This window comes from Chiloscyllium plagiosum, unplaced genomic scaffold (genome assembly GCF_037043375.1).
Source record: "Chiloscyllium plagiosum isolate Xiang-an unplaced genomic scaffold, Cpla_swu_hap1 HiC_scaffold_20, whole genome shotgun sequence".
Classification (NCBI taxonomy): Eukaryota; Metazoa; Chordata; class Chondrichthyes; order Orectolobiformes; family Hemiscylliidae; genus Chiloscyllium; species Chiloscyllium plagiosum.
Window position 1 is genome coordinate 28,213,610 of NW_028270158.1, and position 25,097 is coordinate 28,238,706.

The 25,097-nt window shown below is 38.9% G+C and overlaps 1 protein-coding gene across 7 annotated transcripts in view; it reads left to right on the forward strand.

The window, feature by feature from the left end:
* usp22 (ubiquitin specific peptidase 22) overlaps positions 1-25,097 on the forward strand; it is a 130,916-nt gene that overhangs the window by 101,398 nt on the left and 4,421 nt on the right. For 4 of the 7 annotated variants that reach the window (XM_087997740.1, XM_087997743.1, XM_087997744.1 and 1 more), the window contains 10 exons: positions 2,919-3,088; positions 3,332-3,406; positions 4,435-4,582; positions 10,546-10,651; positions 12,903-13,064; positions 14,782-14,908; positions 15,620-15,711; positions 21,214-21,276; positions 22,039-22,125; positions 24,573-24,722. In XM_087997740.1, coding sequence (XP_087853866.1) covers positions 2,919-3,088; positions 3,332-3,406; positions 4,435-4,582; positions 10,546-10,651; positions 12,903-13,064; positions 14,782-14,908; positions 15,620-15,711; positions 21,214-21,276; positions 22,039-22,125; positions 24,573-24,722 — 1,180 coding nt within the window. The remainder of the gene's footprint in view (positions 1-2,918; positions 3,089-3,331; positions 3,407-4,434; positions 4,583-10,545; positions 10,652-12,902; positions 13,065-14,781; positions 14,909-15,619; positions 15,712-21,213; positions 21,277-22,038; positions 22,126-24,572; positions 24,723-25,097) is intronic. The other 3 variants (XM_087997742.1, XM_043711780.2, XM_043711781.2) reach the window with 3 other exon arrangements.

A 25,097-nucleotide genomic window follows, 5' to 3' on the forward strand; every position in this document is an offset into this window, starting at 1 on the left:
CACTGCCAGTCTGTGCTAGTTTGGAGGAAATGATCATGTTTAACATGGCGTGATGATCAAGCTAGATACTTTTTTTTCTGGGATGGTTTCAAGCTCTTGAAATGTGGTTGGAGCAGCAGTTATCCAGGCAATCTGGAAGTGTTCTGTCTATCTTGACTTTACTTTTGTAGATGATGAATAAGCTTTGAAGATTCAGAACGTCTGTCACTCTGTGAAATTCTAAGTCTCTGACATGCAGTTCTAGCTATAGTATCCCCATTCTTTATCCAATTTCGAGTCAGTGGTCAGAATGTTGATAATGGAGGTTTGACAATGGCACTGTCCCATTGTCAAAGTCAAGGGAGAGATGTAGAATGTCCATAACCTGGAAATTGCGTATAGTGAATGTAATCTGCACTTTATCATCCCAAGCTTGAATGTTGACCAGGTCTTGCTGTATTAAATCATGGACGACTCCCAATTTCCCAGGCAATTAAGGCAAACTGAACAATGCAATCTTTGGTGAATATTCCTACTTCTGACCTTATGGAGATTGTTGGAGCAGCTGAAGATTGTCAAGACAGAATTCTAGACTCAATGTCCTGCAGTGGGATAGCCTGGAACAAAGGATGGATCCCCAGCAGCTGCAAATGTTTCCTTTGTGTCACATGTGACTGAAATTGGCAAGTTTGCCATAACCCCCAATACTGTTTTCAGCTTTCTTAGCGGTTCTTGGTCCCATTTTCTGAAAAAGGCAGCCTTTGTGTTGAGGGCAGTTACTCTTGCCTTGCATTTGGATTGGGCTTTTTAGTCCACCTTTTTGGACTAAGGCTGAAATGAGGTTGAGCTGAGTGGTTCTTGTGAAACTCAAACTGAGCATCAACAGGCAAGCTATTCATGAGTAAGTGCTGCTTGATAGCACTGTTGATGTCCCTCTGATTGTGCTGCTTTCTATCACAATGTTCCGGATAGCCTCCCAAGTGATAATTAGCTCATTTGAAATTGTGGGCAGAAGATATCTATGCAAATTTAAACCCTACAGTTGCTGTTTAATGGAATAGCTTGTGTATTTAGTCCTGGGCCATGTTTTCAGGGCTGTAGTAAGGATGCTGTCAGTCCCAAAGACTTTGCTTATCTGTCTACAGCCACTTCTTGATGGCTTGAGGAGTGAATCAACTTGGCTAAAAATGGACTGCTGTTATGTTGGAGACCTTCGAGGCTAAGCTAGGTCAACTATCCACATTTGTAATCTTTCAGCCAGAAGTAACTTTTTAATGTGCTCCATTAACATTTGGGAATGTGCATTCTCATGAAGCCTCTTCCATTTATATCTGGAAGCAGCAGGATGGCAGAACTTTGATATATCTCTGTTGGCAAGAAGATCAGAAAAATAACATGCTTCTACTACTTGGCCTACGTAACATGTACATTAGAGCTTCACCATGTTGTTACCTCCAATTTTGGGTATAAATGGTTGCTGTTGACATACTGTCCGACATTTCATATTGAAATAGTTTTGGCTCCCTTGCTCAATATCCAGTCCAGGAAAGCTATGCCAGACCATAAGAATGTATAGCCCACAGTATCTTTGACTATCCAATTTTGAGCTGCTAGATCTATTCTAATTGTTCTAATTGATCCAATTTTAGCAATGTGATAATGTACCTCAGTACCAAGACAGAAATTCATCTCCACAAGAACTGGTAGTCCCTCTTACTGATATAGTTGCAACTACCAATGTTAGTAACAGGCTGGTAACCAGGTATAGTTTATTGAAATCATTTCAGAAGGCAGTGTGCTGAAAATGTCTTTCTTGTTCACCAGTCCATAATTTCAGCTGCCTGTCAGTTGAAACGTTGAGCATTTTACTGAGTTAATGCATTGGCTAGATAATAGCCATTATTGCACTTTAAATTTCTAATTTAAGGTAGAAATTTGTTGTCCTCATGAACCTTCTATAACTCGAATCGCCAAATCTTTCAAGTAAGGCCACATCAATGGAACATTGTAAGCAAACAGAATCTGCAACAGCTTGGTCAGCATAGAGTTTTAAAGAGTGTCTTATGAAGAAACATTATGTTGAGGGCTTTAGGAATGGAATTCCAAAGCTTAAGGGCCAGCTAGCTGAAGGCGCAATGCAGTGGTTGAGCAATTGAAATCAGAATTGTTGAAGGAGTAAGAATTGGAAGACCACAAGAAATAAGAGTTTTGGGGCTACAGAGGAGTTCAGAGCTTGGGAGGAGCAAAACCAAGGAAAGATTTGAACAGTAAGTTTAAAATTGAACATTGCTTAAATCGAAATATGTATGTTGTTGAACATTGGATTGGCATAGACGTGTTTTGTGTCCTGACTGAGGCCCACAGGAGCAAATTAGTTGAGGCCAGGGCAAACTCAGACACTTATGAAAGTGGAAAAAGTTTATTACTGATATCCTGATGATTGGGTGAAGCAAGGGATGAGTGAGTGTTATTCCAAACAATAAATCAGTGAGCACTGGAGATCCATGTTGTTGTTACTGTTTACTATAGAATATGAAATGATCTGGGAATGGGAACTGAGAGGATAATCTGAACGCAATTGTTTTTCTAAAATTTTATTGAATTAAAACTCATAATAATGGAGCAGGACCAATTCATCCATCAGACCCAAATTTTGTTCTAAAATGTTAAAGCTTTTGTCATCCCCAGAAGAATAAAAAAAATGTACTTTGGCTAAATTTGTGACCTTGTATTGCAGCTACGAAGAACAAATGCGCTTGTTGGTAAATGCATTTCTTGCTAATAGCCTTGTTAATCTTCAAAATAAAATTAGTGTTAATGGAAGGTTTAGTTTTTTTTAACCGAAGTGCATTTAGTTTAATATTTACAGCAAATTGACCCAATATGAAAGAAATGCCACGTGCTGTTCCTTTAACTTTGTTTTTTGTTTCTTGTTTCAGGTCTCAGAGGCCTAATAAATCTAGGGAACACCTGCTTCATGAACTGCATTGTCCAGGCACTTACCCACACTCCACTACTCCGGGATTTTTTCCTTTCTGACCGACACAAATGTGAAATGCAAAGTCCCAATTGCTGTCTGGTTTGTGAAATGTCTAGGCTATTTCAGGAGGTGAGTACTTATCAACAGATTAGCTGCATTGGGGATGGTGCACAATGGCCTCTAATTTGTTATCAGTGCTAATTTATAATTGTGTGTATCAAATAGGAGAAAAGGCAACATCAGTGACTACCTCATGCCAACAGCCTTAACATGTTCAGTTTTTAGTTTTTAAAGCTTCTATTTACAGTTAAACATGCTTCATTAAATGTATGAACCTCTCCTTTTGGTATTAAAAGTTTTCTTCTGTTCTAGACTGTAGCTCTTATTTGTGAACTTCAGGATCTGAAACAACAATTCAACAAGACAACAGATGTCAAACAGTCATTGGTGTGTCTAAATAAATTACTGTCAATGCAATTCACTTCACTGTAGCATCAGCTAACATCATGCTATTCCTTTCACATTACTGTGACATTAAATCCAAAACTTTGAGTAAAACCTATTTCAATAGCCATTCTAATGTCTGTGTTTCAAGAGTTTTTTCTGTTACTGTGCAAATTTCTTAGACAAATAAAAATAGCTATGAACAGATTTTTCTTTTGACAAAGAATCTTACTTGAAATATTTAAGTGGCCCATTTTCACTCTTTCAGATGCCAGCAGATCCCATTTTAAACATTTTTACTGCTTTGGATTCAATTTCAGTGTTTAACCTTTCTCTCTTTAAAGCCTAATGCGCTTTCACGTTTCAAAGCTCTAACACTCCCTCAGACATTTTGCTTTTACTTACTTAAGTATCTTACACAAAATGGTGATCACCTTCAAAAAGGTTTGTCAACAAACTAGTCACAACAGACATTCTCTGAACTGTGCTGAGTGCTTAATCCAATCAGCACCAGGCAAAGAAGTGGCTCCGTGGGTATTGATTTGCCTGTAAATCACTGAAGTATAAGGACAGGTTTTACATTTGCTTCCTTTCTAAAATTCTTGATGCCAATATGCAATCTACAAAATTAAGCATATACAAAAATGTCTGTTTTTCACCAAATTTATTGTTGTATTACATGTTCTGGGAGACTCTTTTCAGCCTGAAATTTTTTTCTAGAGTCTGTTCATGTTTTTATTGTGTTCAAAGGAGAATACTGATTCATGGTTCACCAGGTTCTTGTGAAAATGAAGCATCTTATTTCCTCTGAATGTAGCCTTCCATCTAGTTACCAAGGCGTCAGCACTCTAAAATGTCTGACCTATCTAATTAGGGACAGCGGCTTTGTCAGAGAACACTCAATGTTCTTGCATAATTCAAGCATATTCAATCGAGTATGCTGATTCATTTACTTGCAATAATGTTTGATTTTAATTACTGTATGTATGATAGTTTTTCATTTTTTCAATGTTTCTTTTCTTTTCATACAGTTTTACTCTGGTTACCGCTCACCACATATTCCATATAGGTTATTGCATCTGGTTTGGACACATGCACGGCATTTAGCAGGGTACGAGCAGCAGGATGCACATGAGTTTCTGATTGCTGCACTAGATGTTCTACATAGGCACTGCAAAGGTATGGACCAATTATAGATCTCTAACAAAGCTGAGGCCTTTGTTGGTCATGAGTCTATATATTCCTTTAAAAATAAAATTACGCAGTTAGTCACAAATGTGGAAGATAGTCATTGGTGTTTTTGTTTCTCCTCTGTGGAGAGTGTCCCTGACACTCTAGGATAATTACTAAGTTTTACCAGCGGCTTAAATTTTTAAGTAGCCTGGCCTTTGATCAAATGTTTTTACTTATTGCTGTGTTGTAATTTGGTAAGTTTTGTTTAATGCTATGCAAAGAATTTAATCATTAGAGCAAGAGTTAAAGGTATGTCTGTTTAGAATTGAGTGGAGGAAGCAGATGCACAAGAGGCCAGAATTGGAACAAAACAATATTTGAAGGATTTTAGGTTGGAACTGATGCAGTGGTGAAACCTTGGAAATATAAAGATTGCTTTCACTGGAATATTTAAGAAAACTAAAACAAATTGCAAATACAGCTTGCTTATTGCTTGATAGCAGCCATTACATTTATCTGCAAATCCTTTCAGTACAAGTCACGGAAAGAATGATAAGATTGAGATTCTTCAAGCTGTGGAGTGTCAGAATGTTGGCAGAAGCTGGTTTTAACTTCAACAAAATCTTTATTTCTTTATGATAAAGCAGAATTATTTTGTCTTTAGAATGGACCTTCCCTAATTTGATACCATCTGTACTCCAAGCCCCCAAACACAGATCTTTTCCTTTGTGAATGGATGGGCTGTCAAAAAAATTCTGTAGGCAGTCTGGTTTCTGTTGTGTAGTGTTGACCTTTGGCACTAGTATTGGGTCAAACTGTTCTATTTTTAAAACAGGCATTTATCATTTCAAGTCAGTAATGTGTAGGTAACTGTTTGTGCAACATTGTAAAGCCAGGGCCAGTGTTATGACATGTGGATGGTAGCATAGGTTGAGTCTAGGTTTGGGTGTACAATGGATCCACCTCCAAGATCTCTGAAGCAATGTGTAATTAATGGCATATAGAAGAATTTTACCTTTCCAGAACCAAACCTGTGATTATTCAAGTGTATTACCTATTGTGGTGCAGGGAGGCAAGACAGAATTATGGTGCCAATTTAAAATATTTCTCTTGCTCTAACTTCACAGTAGTATGCATGCAGTGCAACATGCAAGAATGCAACTTGGGATGTTTGCATCAGTTCAAGAAATAAGGGAGCCAAATAAGGAAGTGATAAACCAGTGAGCTTAACATCCGTCATTACACAAATGCTACTTTCTATCACTAAAGAGGCAATGGCAATGGCAAGAAGTTTGCAATCTGGCTGAGTTGGTATGGTTTTATGAAGGGCAAATGACATTTGCAATTTATTTGACTTCCTTGAGGATGTAACCAGCAGGGTGGATAAAAGGGAAGTAAGTAGTAGGTGTAGTCTGGGTAATGTGATAAAAAAGCATTCGGAAAGGTTATTGTGCAAAATAGGAGCTCGTGGTGTTCGTGGTATTATATTGGCGCAGATGGTGAATTATTGATGTAATAGGACACAATTAGGATAAGTGATTATTTTCAGGTTAGCAAACTGTAATCTGTGAATGTCACAGGTCAGTGGACCTTCAACTATTTACTGTTGTTTTGATGAAGGTATAGAAGATATTATCACTTTTGGAATTTCAACCTTTTGAAAATTAAGACAGATTTTTGGCTTCAGTTCTGTGAAGGTAATTTTTTTTTTAAAGATCTAAGTGTCTGGCAGAAGTCCTGTGATATTTGATGGTATATTATAAAGTTTGACCCACTGAGAGAACTGGCCAGACGCAACTCCTTTACTACTTGCTTAGAAGCTGTGAAGAATCCAAAGTTTGGTTGATGTGAACGGTTCCTCCCAAACAGAACAATCCAGTTTTGAGTTCTGAAGAGAGTTTTCACCCTAGCAGCAAGTTTTACTTGATGAAGACTCTAAGCTGGAAGAATTTATATGGTAATTTTCAAGGTATTTGAACTAGAAGGAGGAAAGCGGTTTTGAGTTAGTCGCAAAGAGTCTACAAAGGGGCTGAGGTTAGTGACTGGATTGACTGTTTGGATGGAATAGTAGGAGCTTGAAGAGTAGATGTTCAAAGGGTCATTCCCTGGCGGAGGTGGGTTAACACTAGGGTACATGGTGTAAAACTGGATTTTTCTTTAAGTTGGAGATGAACTTTTTTTTTGTTTTGTGGTGCTGGTTTTGGTAATTCTGTTCCCCAGAGAGCAGTGAAACCTGAATCATTGAATGTATTCCAGGCAGCAGCACTAACCCTTGTACATTGGGTAAGGCAGGAAAATGTAGTTCAGTTCACAACCAGATCAGCCATGATCATCGTGAAAGTGAGACACATGGTCAAGGGAGCTATTTGATTCTCCTGTACAGTTCAATTAAAACATGTCCTTTTTTTCCACAATTCTGAAAGGTTTTCATTTTAGCCCCCTCCAGAAGTGTTCACAGCTTTCGATTTCTGAGATGTTTCTTTTTGGGGTTCTCTTGTAATCTTTTTGCTTAAACCTGAACAGAGAACAGGTGAAAATTAATTGTAAAGGCTTATTTTTCTATTGAGGACATTTACAAAAGACTCTGCAAATCTGTTTTAAAGTACAGGTCATTCTATTATAATGCATGTTTCGTCAGCACAAGTTCACTGTAACGTGATTGATGAATTGAGGATGCTGTTCTACAGCGCAAACTTTTAAAACATGCCTTGGCTGCAATGTGATTATAGTGCCAACACTTTAAACGCTGTTTCTAAAGCGTGATTTTTTTTTCTCTATAACGTGGGGTTGCTCAAGAATGCAACCATCGTGTTGTAGACGGACTGACTGTGTATAACAATGGCATTGTTCATTTGTTAAATCCAAGTAAGGGATAAATGCAGAGCAAAATGTCTCCAGTTCTTTTATTTCATTGATGTATAGATCTCTGATGACAAGCAGGAGGACTCCCACATAGAGAGAGAGAGAGAGAGAGCGCTCCCCCCACCAGAGACTGCCACTAGCCAACAGCGAAATGAAAGTTATGTCTGGGCAGCAGATAAAGAAGTTGATGTGCTGCAGTAGCAGCCTGTACAGGAAAACCCTCTGCCAGACAGAAGGACAGAGGGCCTTTCCATGAGGTGACTCTGGTTAAGAGGCATGGGCTCCTGAGCAAGGTTCTAGAACCTGGGACAGATTGTAAAGTTCATTCTAAGCGAATATATGCAGATGGCATCCCACCACCATACCTGAACCTGCTCCAGTCAGTGCATGATTTTGGATCTGTGCACCTCTGTTTTTGGGCAAGGGATCGTGTGACCATGAGTTGGATGTCCACTACTGGTCTGCTCACTAATGCTGGAGGCAGCATCCAACCACACGTCCTTGCTTCTGTTCTCTCGCCCTTTCTCCTTGCCATGGTATTTCTTCTCCAAGCCAATTGAACCCATGTTGATGGAAATGCACATTCCTGAATGGCAGCTATCTGACAGCTACTATTATTCATGATGGGAAGGTGCAACATAAGTTGACCATGCTCGAGATATTATCGAGTCCTGGTAAAAAGATGGGTAATGTCCCGAGCAAGACCTGGAGAGCCTCATGGCCTATGAGCAGGAGCAGCATGTCACAGTTGAGGTTGGCACCTGGTGGAAGAAAATGTCACCACAGTGCACTATCTGTAAAGAGGCTCGATGTAAAGATATTGCTTAAGGGTCGAAAGGCACAAAGTCACCATTTGGGTGTGGAGAGACACCGTTGATTGACCACCCTTCGTAATGGGGCGACTCTGTGGCAACTCAGTATATCATCTCATCCCAGAAGAAGGTAATCCACAACTTAATTTTTTGACAAAGCTGTGCAAAGAATCATAGAGACCAGCCCGTACCACAGCAAGGAGCCCACCAACAGTTTGATGATCAGTGCCTAACCCTAACCCTTGCAAGATAATATTCTGAGAGTCCTGACTAGCGCCATAAAGAATTTGGGACCTTGGCCTCTAACTCCTGCCAGTTCACCAACCAGGGTTCCTTAGCCAGGGAGTGGTAGACGCCAACTGAAATATTTTAGTAGGGGTGGGATTCAGAAACCTTGTTTCCTGCAATACTAAAGCTAAAACCCAGCATCCTAGACCACGGGGCCATACTAGCTATATTGTGTAAACACAAACAAAAACTGAAAGAACTGTGGATGCTGTAAATCAGAAACAAAAACATATTGCTGGAGAAGTTCAGTAGGTTTGACAGCATCTCTGGAGAGAAATCAGTTAACATTTTCAGGTTGAGTGACCTTCCTCAGAGGTCGGTCAATCAGCTGATTTGAACAATCTGAAGCTCGTTTTGAACACATGCACTTGGTCGTGTGGCATCTTAGGTGCCTTCCCACACTGCTTGAACATATCAACAGTGTACACAAGTTAGTTCAAGTAACTTTGTTTTTAAAAGTGCGGTAATTCCTTCTTTTTAGATTGCATTACTGACAGTGTGGAAACAGGCCCTTCGGCCCAACAAGTCCAAACTGACCCTCTGAAGGGCAACCCACCCAGACCCATTCCCCTACATTTACTCCTTCATCTAACACTATGGGCAATTTAACATGGCCAATTCACCTAACCTGCACATTCTTTGGACTGTGGGAGGAAACCGGAGCACCCGGAGGAAACCCACGCAGACACAGGGAGAATGTGCAAACTCCACACAGACAGTTGCCTGAGGCGGGAATTGAACCCGGGTCTCTGGCGCTGTGAGGCAGCAGTGCGTGCCACCGTGCCGCCCACAAATGGCCTTTCTTCCATTTTGGTCCACAATTGAAAATAGATGTTTAAAAAATGATTTTTACCCTGGGTGACATGGAAGCTGAACATCTCTTTTATTTTTAAACCATGTGGGACCAAGAACCCACAGTTCTGGACCTAACATTCTGCTCTTGAACTTTAAACATCACATTTGGGTTGAATAGCATGAGTAGTCTGCATATCAGATAAACCAAACACTAATTCATATTGCCTCAAAATGTATATATTTGCTCTAGAGGAATTAAGTCTTTATTGCTTGCTGTTACTCCATGAGTTCTTAGTCTGTTACAGCCCATAGCTCAGTTTGTGATTTCACATTCTGCTTTCACTAGTTCATTTTATCAGTTGTGTAATTTCTAATAAAGTCCTCTTTTTAGTCCTTTTTAATTGAGGGCAATTAAAGCTATGGAGCTTGTCACCCAAATTCCAATGCTTTGTCCTTAGTCTTGTCCATATACATTGGCTGGAGTATCACTGGCCCAAGTGGATTTGTATTCCTCCTTCCGTTCAATTTGAGTATTAATGTGTACATAGCAGCAAGACTAAAGTAACTCTTGTCAAATTTTGTTTCAATGTTGAAACTGAAATAACTCCAGACGGGCTGGTATCCTATCACCAAGTCACCCTTTATTTTCACATGAACTCTGAAGTTCCTCCTTTTTATCTGTCAATCAAGGCTCTCTGGGACTGTTAATCTGCTCCTATTAGGGAATTCATTCTATGTGAGGTCCAGCTGACTGATGCTATTACGATCACAAGAAGCTTCACTCTTTTCCCAGAGGAGTGAGGTTGCAGTACTTTGTTTCATATGCAAGAAACAAATCAGTGTTTCTGAAGATGTGCATGTACCTGTCATTCTTAAAGGGATTGTGCACAGCAACAATATGGTTGTGCAAAGCAAAGAAACATTGTTTCTGACTGCATGCAAAAGTGATTTTAAGTTTGAAGAGAGAAGTTTGAAGAGAAGTTTGATTTAGAAGTGTTGTCAAGTGTTAACTGTTTATGTTAATGTGTTAGATGTTGATATCATAAATGTTAACAATTGCTATTCTTGTTTTATTGCTAATCATGTTTGAAATAACTAGCGAAAGATGAATTCAGCAGTATTTGTTTGTATATTATGTCTGTTTGAAGTTAATTCTTAAAATTCTCTGTAAATAAAGACTCACCATATTTTAAAAATCACATTTTCATATAGGTGACGATAATGGGAAGAAAGCCAGTAATCCAAACCACTGTAACTGCATTATTGACCAAATCTTCACTGGAGGACTGCAGTCTGACGTCACTTGCCAAGTCTGCCAGTAAGTGAATCGCTTTTGTTTAAGGTTTGTAATTGAAGCCTTGTTGAACAATCTGGTTGGAAAGCAGTAAACTGTACATTGCTGATACTTACTTCATCAGTGGTAACTTGAGAGAGTTAGAAAATTGCAGCTTTATTAGTGAAAACATTAGTTCAAGTTTTAGTATTGTTCAGTGATTTTATAAAAACCAAGTCTTAATGGAAATTCAAATCATCAACCCTGCCCATTCAGAATTCAGTGTCCTCGATGATTATCATTGAACTTTTTTCTGTACTGATCCTTATGTTGTTTTTTTTTTAAAAAGTTGCATAATGTAACTCCAGTCCTGTAAATATTCAAAGATTTGTAATCTTCCATGCCATTGCATGTTGCAATTTAAGTATATGCCCAGGATGCTTAATTCAAATCCTGCAATAAATCAAATTCTTAGCATTACATTCTGTTCTGTTTATAGCAAACCAGCAAGAAGTCAAATCTTGGGGGGAGGGTGGCGCTGAAGTCACCCATAAATTTGTGGTAACCAGGGCCCGAAGGTAGCTGTAGAAGTCCCAATGTAATTTTTCTTTGCCCACAAATGCCTTTATCAAAAGAAACACGCGATAAGTGGTCCAGCAAAAATGTGGAAAATATCTTTATCGTCAAGTTGTTCATGCCTTACAATGGTTTGACCTTTTACAGCAAAAGGAATTGCCAAACTTTGAGAGTTAGCCCTGGAAAATGTCAATCTTTTTGTGTTTACCATGGTGTCTTCAGACAAGTCCTGCATGTTGTCAATGCAGGCAAACCTGTTCTTCTGTGTTTTTGTGTCCCAGTGTGAAAACCCAGAGCATCGCTATGACCTTGTGGCGTCAGCTAGGAAAATGCGGGTCCGTGTATGGGCCTTCATTTGGACTCTTCAGGGTGATGATCTTCCTTTTCTTCCATTGATGCATTTTATCCACTCTCCAGATCAACCCCTGAAGGGGTCATACAGGGCAGTTTTGTTCGCCTTGTACTGTGTGGGTGGTATCTAAACATTGACAAAGCAATGTAATTGCTTGGGCTTGCCAATTGCAAGAAACATCAGCTTTTTGGTGCCATCCATGTTGGCACAAACCATGATAGTGGCAAGTCCTTTTTTTGTACCATTTATAAATTTAATCTTTTTTTAAACAAAGAACAATCTGGTGAAAGGTGGTAAAACAGTATATTAAAAATGCCTGTCTCTGATATTCAGACAGTTATGGGTGAGATTATTTCATAGCTGTCATCTGTGATTTCACACACTAGTGTGATCTTATTCCACTCTGGTTGGGTTGCCCAGATATGAGTGCCCAAGTTCAACTAATCTAGAGTTACCAGTCTGGAACTTCAGCCTACCACTGGTGTTCTTGTGTTCTATTTCCTATTCTACCAGTGGGAATGGCTGCCAACTTCATCACAATTGGAATTTCAGGTTATCTGCATTTCACTATATGTTTCTTAATTAAAATGACTTAAATTATTTGTCATGAATAACAATGACCTTTGAATGAATTCTAATTGAAACAATTTAACTGGAGAAAGGACAGAGACCATCCCAAGTCAATTTGGTTTTGTATTAGACAGACTGAGTCCTCAATCAGCTTCCCCTTCCTATTGAATTAGAATTAGCTGTATTGTCTCAATACTCAAATGAGTACAATGAGAAGTTTACAAGTTGCTGCTACGGCACCATCTCAAGTACCAAGGTACAGATTCTTAAGTATAAATTTTTAGAGTTGGGGGTGGAAGTTAGCTGTTTGAACCTGTTTACATTTCTACAGCTAGTCATGGTGCTGCAGGATAATTGAACAACAGTTAAGCTGTTGGTAACAATGGTAACCTTGACGAAAACAAAATGAAGCAACAATTTTACGAACTTGCTTGAATGAAAGATGTGCTGCAAGGTGGTCTTGCGTTAAGCTTTAAATTGGTTTCTATTTCTTGAAGTGCTAAATCCCAAATCAGCCAGATGCACTCCATTAAATCTGAGGTAGATCAAAAGAGATATTGGGCTTTAGCTACCATTTTGATTGTTGTGGGTATGAAATTTGGACAACTGCTTGCACAGGTAATCGCCAATACAAATTGGTTTGAATTACATTATTGCTGTGTAATAACTTCTCTGTTCATTCGATTGTTCCTACAATGACAGGTTATGCTGAATTGAGCTGCCCATAGTGACAGGATGACATCTGATCACTAGTCATCACAGTGACCATGTGATAACTTTTTTTTTAATTTACTCCAGCGGTGTCTCCACTACAATAGATCCTTTCTGGGACATCAGCCTGGACTTACCTGGGTCTTCTACGCCATTCTGGCCCTTAAGTCCAGGCTCTGATGGGAATGTTGTGAATGGAGAAAGCCATATGTCCTCTGGAACTACCACACTTACAGACTGTCTACGAAGGTACCTTCTTGATGCTGATTTTTGGTGCACAGAGTTTTGATTTGTGTGGGTATGTGCAAGAATGGAGATATAGTAGTTAATGCCTTTTTGAGGTATATGTTTGATGTCTGATTGTATGGTGGAGTGTTTAGTACCTTTGCAAAATTTTAAACAATTTTTTTTAATGGTACAAGCATTTAGCATGTAATTTTCATTTATCACAAATGAGTGAAGTAGAGATCCAATTTTGTTTGTCTCAACTTTGTTTAAAGGATCTTGTAACCAATCATTGCCTCATTCCTTTCTTATCCCTGAATTCAGTGCCAATATATTTACACAAGAGTGCCAAAGGTAATCTTCTAAAGAATGATTTCTTTTACACTGGGGGGAAAAAGCTTGTATATTGACAGTTTAGACAAATCTTAAATAGTAAAACATTTTTCCAAACTTTTCCAGGAATATCCTTATGTTCAATCCCAATGAAATATCACTTTTATACTATCTCCTTAATTTCTTAATTGACTGTGTTTCCAGATTTACAGACATTGAGATACCTTTTCAGTTCTCACGTTCTAAGCCTCTGACAGCTTGAAAGCATCTACACAAATTCACTCAACCTGGAGATTCTACAAACTAACAGCCTGCCCTGCTGGTGCTCCTCCATATTGAGAAGACCTGATTCTTCTGAACTATATATTCTAATCACTAGTACCCTGATCATCTTTTCTGACTTTCATAGAAGTTCAACTTAGTGAGCACTGCATCGATTTGAAATCACAGATATCCTACTAGGCACTTAATTCAAATCTTCCCTATTTTGCTTCAACTTTTCTCTTATCATGATGTGGTTTCAAAGGACGAAGAATGCTTCTCCTAACAATAGTCCTCCCTTTGCCTCTTGTCCAACTTCTGATGATGTGGGTCATTCTTTTTCTTATTATATGTTATAAACGGCTGATGTTGCGCACAATGAGAAAACATTCAAGTCATGCTCACACTGAATATCATTATTGAAAGTTTTCCAAGTTTTTTTCTTTGGCTATTCCTGCTACATTGTTTTTTTGAGATTATTACCATTTGCCAATGTTTATACCAATGTTTTTCCTTCAAGCTCCATATCCTGTAATCTTTTCTCTAATTAGAAAATACTTAAACTAACATTTCTAAACTCTGGCTTGGTTACAAGGTGTTCTATTCTTCAGGCAATTAGTGTTTTCCTTACGACCAATAGCGTACATCCAGCTTGCAATTAATTCACAGAAATGTTATTGTGTGGGAAAAGGACAATTTGGAGTTATTTACCCTTGTAAATCATTGATCTGTTTCCATTGAGTGAGTAGTTTAATACCTGAAAACCTGTTGGTTATGAATTTGGCTAGCAAACCAGAGATTGTTCAGTCAAATGCTACCCCAGCTGATTGTGAAATCAAATTGAGTAAGATCTGGTGAGTTTAGGCCTGCCATCAAAGAGTATCATCAAAATTGTAGTGTTGAAATTGTGAATCAATTGAAAAATGCAATTGATTCACAATCTTCATTCTGGAAATAGAACTTTTTTTTTCTTAACACCTGAAATTATTTTTAGCTACATGTAAATCCAATTCTAGGTGGTTACCTCTCTAAGCCTTGTGAACTTGGGGATACGCAATAAACCTTCTATTGTCAACGTTATCTTCATCCCAGTACTTTTTAAAATATTGTGATATTAATCTGTATTTTTCATTAATTTTTTTCACAGGTTTACAAGACCTGAGCATCTTGGAAGCAGTGCCAAAATAAAATGTAGTGGTTGCCATAGTTATCAAGAGTCAACAAAACAGCTTACAATGAAGAAACTTCCCATAGTGGCTTGTTTTCATCTCAAAGTAAGTTGCAATTTCACAGAATCTGGAAGGATTTACGTTGACTTTTTGTGAATGCAGTTAGCATTCCATTATCTGCAGCTGGTTTGTCAGAGCAGAATAAGTGTTTCAAGATCCTCTGAATAGCCTTTTTGTATCACAAGAATTACCACTTGAGGAATGAGGTTGTTAAATGCAATGTACTAAAGTTTCTTCTCTATTAGAATAGAATTCAAGCAAAATAGTGACACTAACTGTTTCACCTACCTGCTTCCTTTAAAGGAATGGATGGCTCAAGGAACATATGATTCAATGTATAGAACTTTCAGTCTGTGTTGCAATGCACAAAGCTAGTAGCAATTTTTAGCTTTTGAATGATATTGTATACAGCACTTGAAAAAGAAAATCTGTTTTATTGGATACTCATATAAATATGTGGTATAGAATAGAAGGAAATAATACATTGATCTGCTGAATTATCAAGGAAGTGTCAATGGTTTTCTGGCAGTTAGTTAGCCAGAGTTAGCCCAATGTTGCTGGTATGGACCTGAGTGTTTGCGATTGCCAGTTTTGTGCCTGTGAAACTGCTTGGTTTCATTTTTAATTGAAGTAATTTCATCTTGAGTCTTAACAGATACTACCAATAACAAAACCAGATAAGAAAGCTGGATTGTTTTAAAATTGAGCTGATCGTTGATAGACAAACCAAGCTGACCTTTACTCTACTTTGTGCAGCGTTTTGAACACTCGGCTAAGTTACGGCGAAAGATCACTACATACGTCTCTTTTCCACTGGAGCTGGACATGACACCATTTATGGCTTCCAGGTACCTGTCCATTTTCATAATTTCATTCATGAAGCCCTCATTAGTTTATAAGAAAACATGAGATTCTACTCCTTTTACATAATATCCCTTGGTGTCCTAATGTACTTAACAGCTAGAGGAATATTTGATCTGCACATCAAAGTCTGACAAAAAAAGTAAGACAAATTGGTTTTGATGGCATTGTCTAATGAATGAATAAGTACCAGATGAGTTCCTTGCTGTTGATTAGAACAAGTGCTGGCTCTATCCTGCCAAGATAACTTCTGCATTCCTATGTTAATGGGAACAGATGGACCTATCAAAGGAAACTTGGATTATTTCACTATAAGTATCCTAGCTTTTGCAGTGATTTGTTTGGAACTTTTCTTAGCAGGATTAAATCGTGTTAAGGTGCACAACTCGAAAATGTATGTGTACTTGAGCATCAAAACTCACAACCACCTTCTGTATCTGTAATCTTCAACTCCTCACAACAGAGGGTCAGCATTGTTGGGGAATGTGTGGGGAGAAAACTAGCATTTTTTGAGGGAGAGTGGGAGTGGAATGGGGAGTTGTTAATGTTAAATGAGGGAAGCTTTGCATTATCAGGGTGAGGGGATTTGGATGAACATGTTGGATGAGGGAGGGGGAATAGTGTTATCAGTGGGGCATAGGAGAAAGTGAGTAATGTCAGTCGGACATTGTGTAATTTTGAGGTTGACCGCTCCATTTAGAAACCATGTAAGTCAATGAACTGAAGACCAATCTTGACGCTATCTTTTGTTTTGATAAACGAGTTGGTTTTGCTGGAGTTGTGCTTGTCACTTCACCCGAATTATTTATCTTGGCTGTAACAGAAATCCAGTGATGACAATGTAAAGGCTGAAATGTGAAATATTGAGGGTTCATTGGAATCATAGTAAGCAATAGGTGCAGCTCTCCAACACTGACAGAGCTTCTAGGATGAATGCCTACCAAAATGTTTCGCTATTTAATGTACCTGGCACTTTTATTCTGTGGATCACTGCCATCACTGGAGGAACATTGAGAGACCCAAATTAACATAATTTTAGACTGTTCTAGAAAGCGGTCTTCTATCTGTTTAGTTCTGGTTTGGACCTAGATCCAAGTGTCTGTAGTATAAAGCCTGTAGCATCATTGAGTGCCAGAGCGTTGTTGGTACATGATGACTGTTTTAAAAATTGAGTCAGTTGCCTTTACATGCCTAACAAAACAGAAATTGCTGGAAAAGCTCCACAGGTCTGGCAGTACCCATGGAGAGAAAGCAGAGTTAATGGTTCTGGTCCAATGATCCTTCAGAACTGATGATAGCTAGGATTTTTTTTTTTATGCAGAAGATAGGATGGGGGGAAGGAGCTTCCAGATGCCTGCCACTGCAACACACCTTGCTCCCTAGCAAATGTGTGTCTCAGCAAAGCTCAGTGCTAGCTGGGAGAACAGCACCTCATTTTACGTTTGGGAACTCTACAGCCTTCTGATTTCAGTAATTTTAGGGCTTGAGGTACCTTCTTTCATGCCCTTGTCCCAATCCCCACACCAGGCCTTGTTATCACATGGACTGCTATTACACACAAGCCATTGTTACCTATTAATGGATGGCATGGTGGCTCAGTGGTTAGCACTGCAGCCTCACAGCGCCAGAGACACAGGTTTGATTCCAGCCTCCTGCGACTGTCTGTCTGTGTGGAGTTTGCACATTTACTTTGTGTCTGCATGGTTTTCTCTGGGTGCTTCAGTTTCCTCTCACAGTCCAAAGATTTGCAGGTTAGGTGAATTGGTTATGCTAAAATGCCCTTGGTGTTCAGGGATGTGTAGGTTAGGTGCATTAGTCAGGGCTAAATATAGGGTAGGGAGGGTGGATTACTCTTCGGAAGGTTGTTGGGCCGAATGGCCTGTTTCCAACTGTTGGTATTCTATGATTCTAATGATCCCCATTAGCAGCTACTTGTTCTCATAGGCTGGTGGTTATCCGCTCCTTTGTCCAACTGCCTACCCCACTCTGAGGTCTCTCTCCATCTATTGTTTACTTACCCAGCCCCCTCCCAGATTCTATCTTCTGCATTAAAAAAACAAGTTTTTCCTAGCTATCATCAGTTCTGAAGGAGGGTCACTGAACCCGAAATGTTAACTCTGCTTTCTCTCCATAGATGACCTGCTGCATTTTCTAGCAATTTCTGTTTGGTTTCTGATTTCCGACATCTGCAGTTCCTTTGGCCTTTAAATGACTACTGGGTTTCTTACAATAAAAACAGAGTGCTGGAAATACTTAGTCAGGTAGCATCTGTGGAAAGAGAAACCAAGTTAGCAATTCAATCCTTTGTCTTTTCACATGTTCTGACAACCTTGACATTGTAAACACTTTTGAGCTGGTGAAGCATCTTTTAAAATGTAGTCAAAATTGCAATATAAGAAACATTTGCAGCCAATTTGTGCACAGTCCCACAAACATTAATGGAATAAGGACCCCAAACATGTTTTGCTTAGTCGTTGAAAGATAAATAGTGACAGAGACTCTCTTTCAATACAGTACCTGAGGGAGCATGGAAATCCTCTATTTAATGTCTAATCCAAAAAACCGCATCTCTGACACACAACTGAACACTGCAATGGAGCTTGAAAGTATAGTCATGTGTTGGAAGTTAATTTTAACCCAAGTTCTGCTAGCTTCTACCATTGTAACATTCCAGTTTCCTTGATGAGGGATAGAAGGATCGCTGCTTATTAAGCTACTCATTCTGGGATGGTAGAAACATTTTAAATATGGTGTTATGGTTCAAGGCGGAGCCATCAGGCACACTGATTGCTCCATCGTTTAAAAATCAGTCCCTTCCTGTGTATGACCAGAGTACCAGAGAACATAGAACAATACAGCACAGTACAGGCCCTTCGGTCCTCGATGTTGCACCAACCAGTGGAACCAATCTGAAGCCCATCTAAGCGACACTATCCCATTTTCATCCATAGGTTTAGCCAATGACCATTTAAATGAAGTTGTCAAGTCTACTACTGTTGCAGGCAGTGCATTCCACGCTCCTCCTATTCTGAGTAAAGAAACTACGTCTGACATCTTTCCTATTTCTATCACCCCTCATAAAATTAGACTAATTTTAGAATCCCCTGCCCAAATATTTAAAGGTCAGTCATCTCCACTCCAGGACATCTCTACAGGAGTTCCTCAGGCTCTCAGCCCTGCTGCCTTCAGCTGCTTCATCCATGATGTACCACCCATTATAAGGTCAGAAGTGGTGATGCTTGCTGATGTCCAACACCATTCGTGACTCTTCAGATACTGAAACAGCCCATGACCAAATGTAGCAAGACCTGAACAATATGCTAGCTTGGGCTAACCAGTTGCAAGTAACATTTGCACCACAGTGCCAGACAATGACCATCTCCAACAAAAAAAAATAATTATTGCATCTTGACATTCAATGGCATCACCATCACTAAACCCCTCGCCCCGACTCCAGTATCAACATCTTGGGAATTGTCGTTGACCAGAAACTGACCTGGACTAGCCATACAAATATTGTAGTAATTTTGTAATTGCTCTCCTAAATCCCCAAAGGCTGTCCAGCATTTACAAGGCACAAGTGAATAGTATGTTGGAATATTTCACATTTTGTCTGAATGAGTGCAGCTCCAACAACAGTCAAGAAGCTTGACTCTATCCAGAACACAGCAGTCTGTTTGGTTTGCACTGTATCCATTATCACCCACTCCCTCTACCACCATTGCACCAGTGTACTATCCGGACAAGATGCACGAGGGCCAGTCACCAAGGTTGTTGAGACAGCACCTTCCAAAACCACGTTCACTACCTGTAGACAGATCAGGGCGATAGTTACAAGGTAAACACCACCAGTAGCAAGCTGTCCTCCAAACCGCGCACAATCCTGACTTGGAGGTATATCACTGTTCCTTCAGAGTCAATGGGTTAAAATGTCGGAACTCCCTCCCTGAGATTGTCGTGGGTGTTCCTACACCAAATGGACTGCAATGTTTCAAGAAAGATCCTCACTACCCTCTCCAAGGCAATTAGGAATGAGCAATAAATGCTGGCCTAGCTAGTGAAATCTACTTCTGAATTAAAAACTCCCTGGTGAATGACTGCAGGGGCTTGAGAAGCTCCAGAAGTTTCTTGGCCTTTCTGTCATTATACCTTCCCACCAATTTTGTATCATGAGCAAGTTTGGAAACATTACACTTTCCTATTCCCATATCATTAATATTGATAGTACATAATTGACACCCAAACATAGAACAATACAGCGCAGAACAGGCCCTTTGGCCCTCAATGTTGCGCTGACCTGTGAACTATTCTCAGTTCATCCCCCTACACTATCCCAAAATCATCCATGTGCTTATCTAAGAATTGTTTAAATCTCCCTAATGTGGCTGAGTAGACTACATTAGCAGGTAGGGCATTTACTTGTAGTACCCCATTAGTTGCATCTTTTGTACTTGAGAGGGGCCTGTTGATCCCAAATCGGTTTTCTGTTTATTAAAAAATCCTCACTCCATGCTGCTGCATTATCCCTAATCCTGTGAGCTATCATGTACAAAACCTTTTTTATGTAGCAATCATCAAATAGTTACTGGAAATCATATACCAGTTCCCTTTTATCAACCTGATTCTTATATCTTCAAAGAACACTGGCACATTTATCGAGCATGATTTTCTTTTCACAGAACAAGTTGGCTCTGCTTAGATTGCACTGAACATTTCTGAATATCCTGCGATTTCCTACTTAACAGTAAACATGAGCGTTTTCCCCAGTGTTGGGTTGACTGTTTCTTGCTTTCTGTATTTCTGTTATTCATGGTTTTCCAATGTGGTGGAACCCTTCCAGAATTGAGTTAGTCCTAGAATATTTTTGACCAATGCTTCCACTATCTCTGCTGTCACTTCCTTTAAAACCCTGTAGACAAAGGCCATCAGGTTTTGGTGAAGGGCCTGACTCCAGTCCCATTAATTTGTCCAATACTTTGATCCTCTTTTGACTATTACAAGAGTCTTCACCACCACCACCATCACATTGGCACTGCTTACCTGATACTATTTTAAGATGTTTATACTATCCTCTACTGTGAAGACCAATGCAAAATATTAGTTTAGAATATCTGCCATTTTCCTGTTGTCACCTACAGTCCTTTGAGATGAGTATACGTTTGGTTTGTGGCTGTTTTAAAATGGCCATATCCTGTTGAGCCTAATAATACAGTTCGCAAGTGGTAGTTTCACTTAATCATTATTTCTCCATCAGGCTCATGTAGGGTATCTTGTTTGCTTTATGTAGATCAGATGTTATAGCCCTGATCTTAATTACTGATTGTGCTGCGACCGTACTCAAACTGTAACAAGGGTGTATTAGTGTAATTACTAATGAAAGCTTATTGGTCCTTCCTAGTTGAAGTGTAGTTGTTTTGCTATGTATGTTTGTGTAAATAGACACCTTATGATACTAAAATGTGCTTTAACATACTTTATTTTTCTTGTAGTAAAGAGAGCAGGATGAACGGACAGTACCAACAGCCTGTGGATAGTCTAAACAATGACAATAAGTAAGTTTAAACAGCTTTGTTTGCATTTGCTAAAATGCACAGAAATGCTCCTCTAACAGTACTATTGGATCAGTTGTCTGGAGAGCACACTGTTGTGAAAGTCCATCACAAAGCAATGTTTTTACAGCTAACTGCATTTGAGTGCAGACTAGTCACATTTAGTTCCTTAGGAACTTCCATTTTATTGGTGGCACAAAATTGCACAACTGATTGTTCCTCACTTAACAATTCTGATGAGTATGAGTCCCAGCATGTTGGCTGTTTGCATCACACCCAAGTGAATAATACTGCAGAATGTATAGATTACTGTTTTACATTGTCAAGAGTTTATTAAATCTTAGGAAGAGCTTTTAACAATCAAATAAAAATGTTTAAGGACTTATAACAAATAAATACTCACTTTTGATTTGAGCTTGGTATAAACTTAACTTTACTTGAGAGACAAAGTCACTTTTTGTTTTTGATCTCTGTTGCTGACGTTGTTTGGTGTTCACTGTTTCCTCGAGTGTTTTGATGTCTGATTTAATTTTATAAATTGTAGTTAAGAGTTCACTGCCCATTATAAAAACTTTACACATCAAACACATCATCCTTCTGGTGTACAAACATCTGCAACAAATAAACATACCCAGCTGAGGCTTGTTCTTGGAACTTAATCTGAAGATCCAGTTGATATTCAAACCTTGCTGAGTACTTTACGATAATCTGTATAGTTGTGGGAAGGAGAGGCCTGTTCTTAGTGAGTGCACTTGTTCATTCCAGAGTCCTATGTGAACACAGGCTGAGAGAGATGCATCTTGTGTGTATGTGTGGGCATGACATCATAACTGGCAAGCAACCCAATCACAAGTGAGTCTTTTTGTTATCCGAACGTATTCAATAAGAATAGTGCCTCACTCATTAACGTGTGGAATTACTTTACGTGGGAAAGTCTCACTCCCAACAATCATTTAACATTGTAATACATTCCTGAACACCTGCAGGTGAGTGTGTTTCATGAGTTCCTGAGAGAGAATCCCATTAATGGGGAAAGAAGCTTCCATAAAAACAAAACATAGAACATGATGACAATTGACTATCTGTTCTAATAAACCAGTCTTTGACTCCATCCAACTTTATTATTTTAGGAAATGAATAAGCACAGTTAAAAGGTCACCGGTAAGGTAATTAGATAAAATGCCTCAATATATGGTTGCCGATTTCCCCTTTTGGACTCTTGGAGGGGGGGAACATTTGTGTTGTCCCATAGTGTTTGAATCTCCATTCTAGGCATTACAAACATTAGTCTTTTTTACATTATTCTTAAATTACTCTCTTAGCTAGATATTTGTTTAATTCTTCACTGATGTGTTAAAAACTACTAAAATAAGAGTTTGTTCTGTCTGTCTTGTCTGTGGCCATTTATTTTGTCTATGTTTAAAATGTTACTTGCTTACATTTTCTATGCATTTGAACACTTCAATTTTGTTCTCCTCTCCTCCCAACTAAACAAGTTTATTTTTGAAGGCTTTGAATCAATAAAATCCAGAGGAAATCAGACCATACTGATCACCACCATATTCCACGAATCTTAGCACTGGCTTTTCAACATGCCAAACTTTGATCCCTCTTAAGCATTATAAATTGCTTTTTCTACCATTTTTTAGAGAACAGCGATGTTGTAAGTATGTCCCTGATCTTCAAATCTGTCTCAACTCTTCCTTTTACTAAGGTGTCAGTGGAACCCAATTCAAGTCTGATGACATTTTTCCCTAGAAGATGTTGAATAAATGCAACACTTCATTTCTGTGAACTGTAGCACTGGTTGAGTTGCAGAGTATTTTACAAGCATTCCTTGGCGCTCTCACTTTAATAGCTTCTTCATTGCTTCCAGTCCATTTTTATTTAAGTCTTAAACATATGGAATGATTTCCCCTCAAGAATGAAACAAAAAAACTGCGGATGCTGGAGATCTGAAACAAAAACAAATTGCTGGTAAATCTCTGCAAGTCTGGCAGTATTTGTGGGAATAAAGCAAAGTTAATGTTTTAAGTCCAGTGACTCCTCTTCATTGAGTTCTGATGAAGAGTCAATGAATTTGATATGTTATCTCTGCTTTCTTCCCACAGATACTGCCAGACCAACTAAGTTTCACTAGCAACTTCTGTTTTCGTCCTCTCAAAAGAACTCTCTTTTTGTTGAACTTTTTATCAATTTTTTTTAGGGTTGCTTGCAGATCATAGCAGTAAAATTGCATACAACATTGAGTGACTTTTGGAGTGGTTTGATGTAAGTTAATCACATTTGGAGAAAGCACCTTCAGTATTTGCTGATATCACTTTTTTTAATGTTACTTGCTGTCAAAATCCTTTGGCTTTTTGCCTTGTTTCAGTAGCTGCCTTTCTAATGTGTACATTTTCCTATGTAAATACACATTATATTGCACCTTGGTCTTGATTCCTTCATGTGGTGTTCCCATGGGACTAGAATTAACCATTCTTGTCTGACTACTGGAATTATAATTTGCTAGCATATACTTTATTAAAAATTAGTAGGAACGCAATGCAGGCACTTACTCAGTGTCTTGAAAAAGCCTTTACCATTGATAATCTGTTTTTATCAAGTTGTTTTTGAACTCTAGCAAGTTTTGTCAGAATTCTTGCCTGAAAGTTTCAAATGAACAACCTTCACGTGTGCCTCCTGAAATCTTGGGCAGGCTACTGCTGTTGGATGGCCTTTACCTTCTGCTGTTGGATGGCCTTTACCTTCTGCTGTAGTTGACTCTAAGATAATTACCAGATTGCTTTCAAACTCTGTCCACGTCGTCTTTGATATTGGCCGCTTCCTGTAAAATTTTGGAAATGTTTTACCCCTGTTGGTATCCAACTAATCTTTATTAATATCCAGATGAATATTTTGTTCACTTTTGTAACAATCTAGTGAACCAGTTCTCTGGTAAAGTTCTTAAACATATTAGACAATTCTACACTAATTTCTTCCCTTTTATTGCGCTATGGATGCTTGGATGCATCATTGGAAGCAGTGTGTAAATTGAAGAAGCTGTAAAAACATTAAGCATAAATTCTGAGTTTTACAAGAAGAAAAGTGTGAAATCAAGCAGGTTTGGCTACCTTTTTAAAACAAAATTACAAATGGAGAATGAATCAGCCACTTGTGAGCTGTTTGTGGCAAAAGCTGTGAAGAATCCATTTATGTCTGAAGATAATGAGTGGAATCGGTGTAGAATATGCATTTCCCTGTCTTACTTCGCACACTACTGCAGAGCTCAGTCATGTTGTCCTGTTGTTTCTCTGCAGGTATTCGCTGTTTGCAGTAGTCAATCATCAGGGAACACTGGAGAGTGGGCACTATACCAGCTTCATTCGACAACACAAGGACCAGTGGTTTAAGTGTGATGATGCAATTATCACCAAGGCTAGCATAAAAGATGTGCTAGACAGTGAAGGGTAGGTATCAATAGATTTCATCTGTAAACTACAGATTAACCACCTTCTCATGCTGTCCTTCCTCCATCTTACTCTCTCCTCCCCCTCTGTCTCCATCTTTTCTGTCCCTCTCTAACTGTCCCATGCCCCCACCATGTGCTTTATAATCCAGTACTCCCTTAAATTTCCAAGCTTACTGTACACTTCCCCTTTCTTTATGAAATTAAATCTAAAAAGTGTTACTAACAGTCTTTTTACAAGCTTGAGCCACTCTTCTGGTTTCAGACTCTGTGTTCAATTTAATATACTTTTGGTAAATGGCACTCTCGATGAATTGCTCCCTCAGCTTTCACTTTTGAGAAAGTAGTTCCAGAATCTTTGGCATTCCTCGAGAGT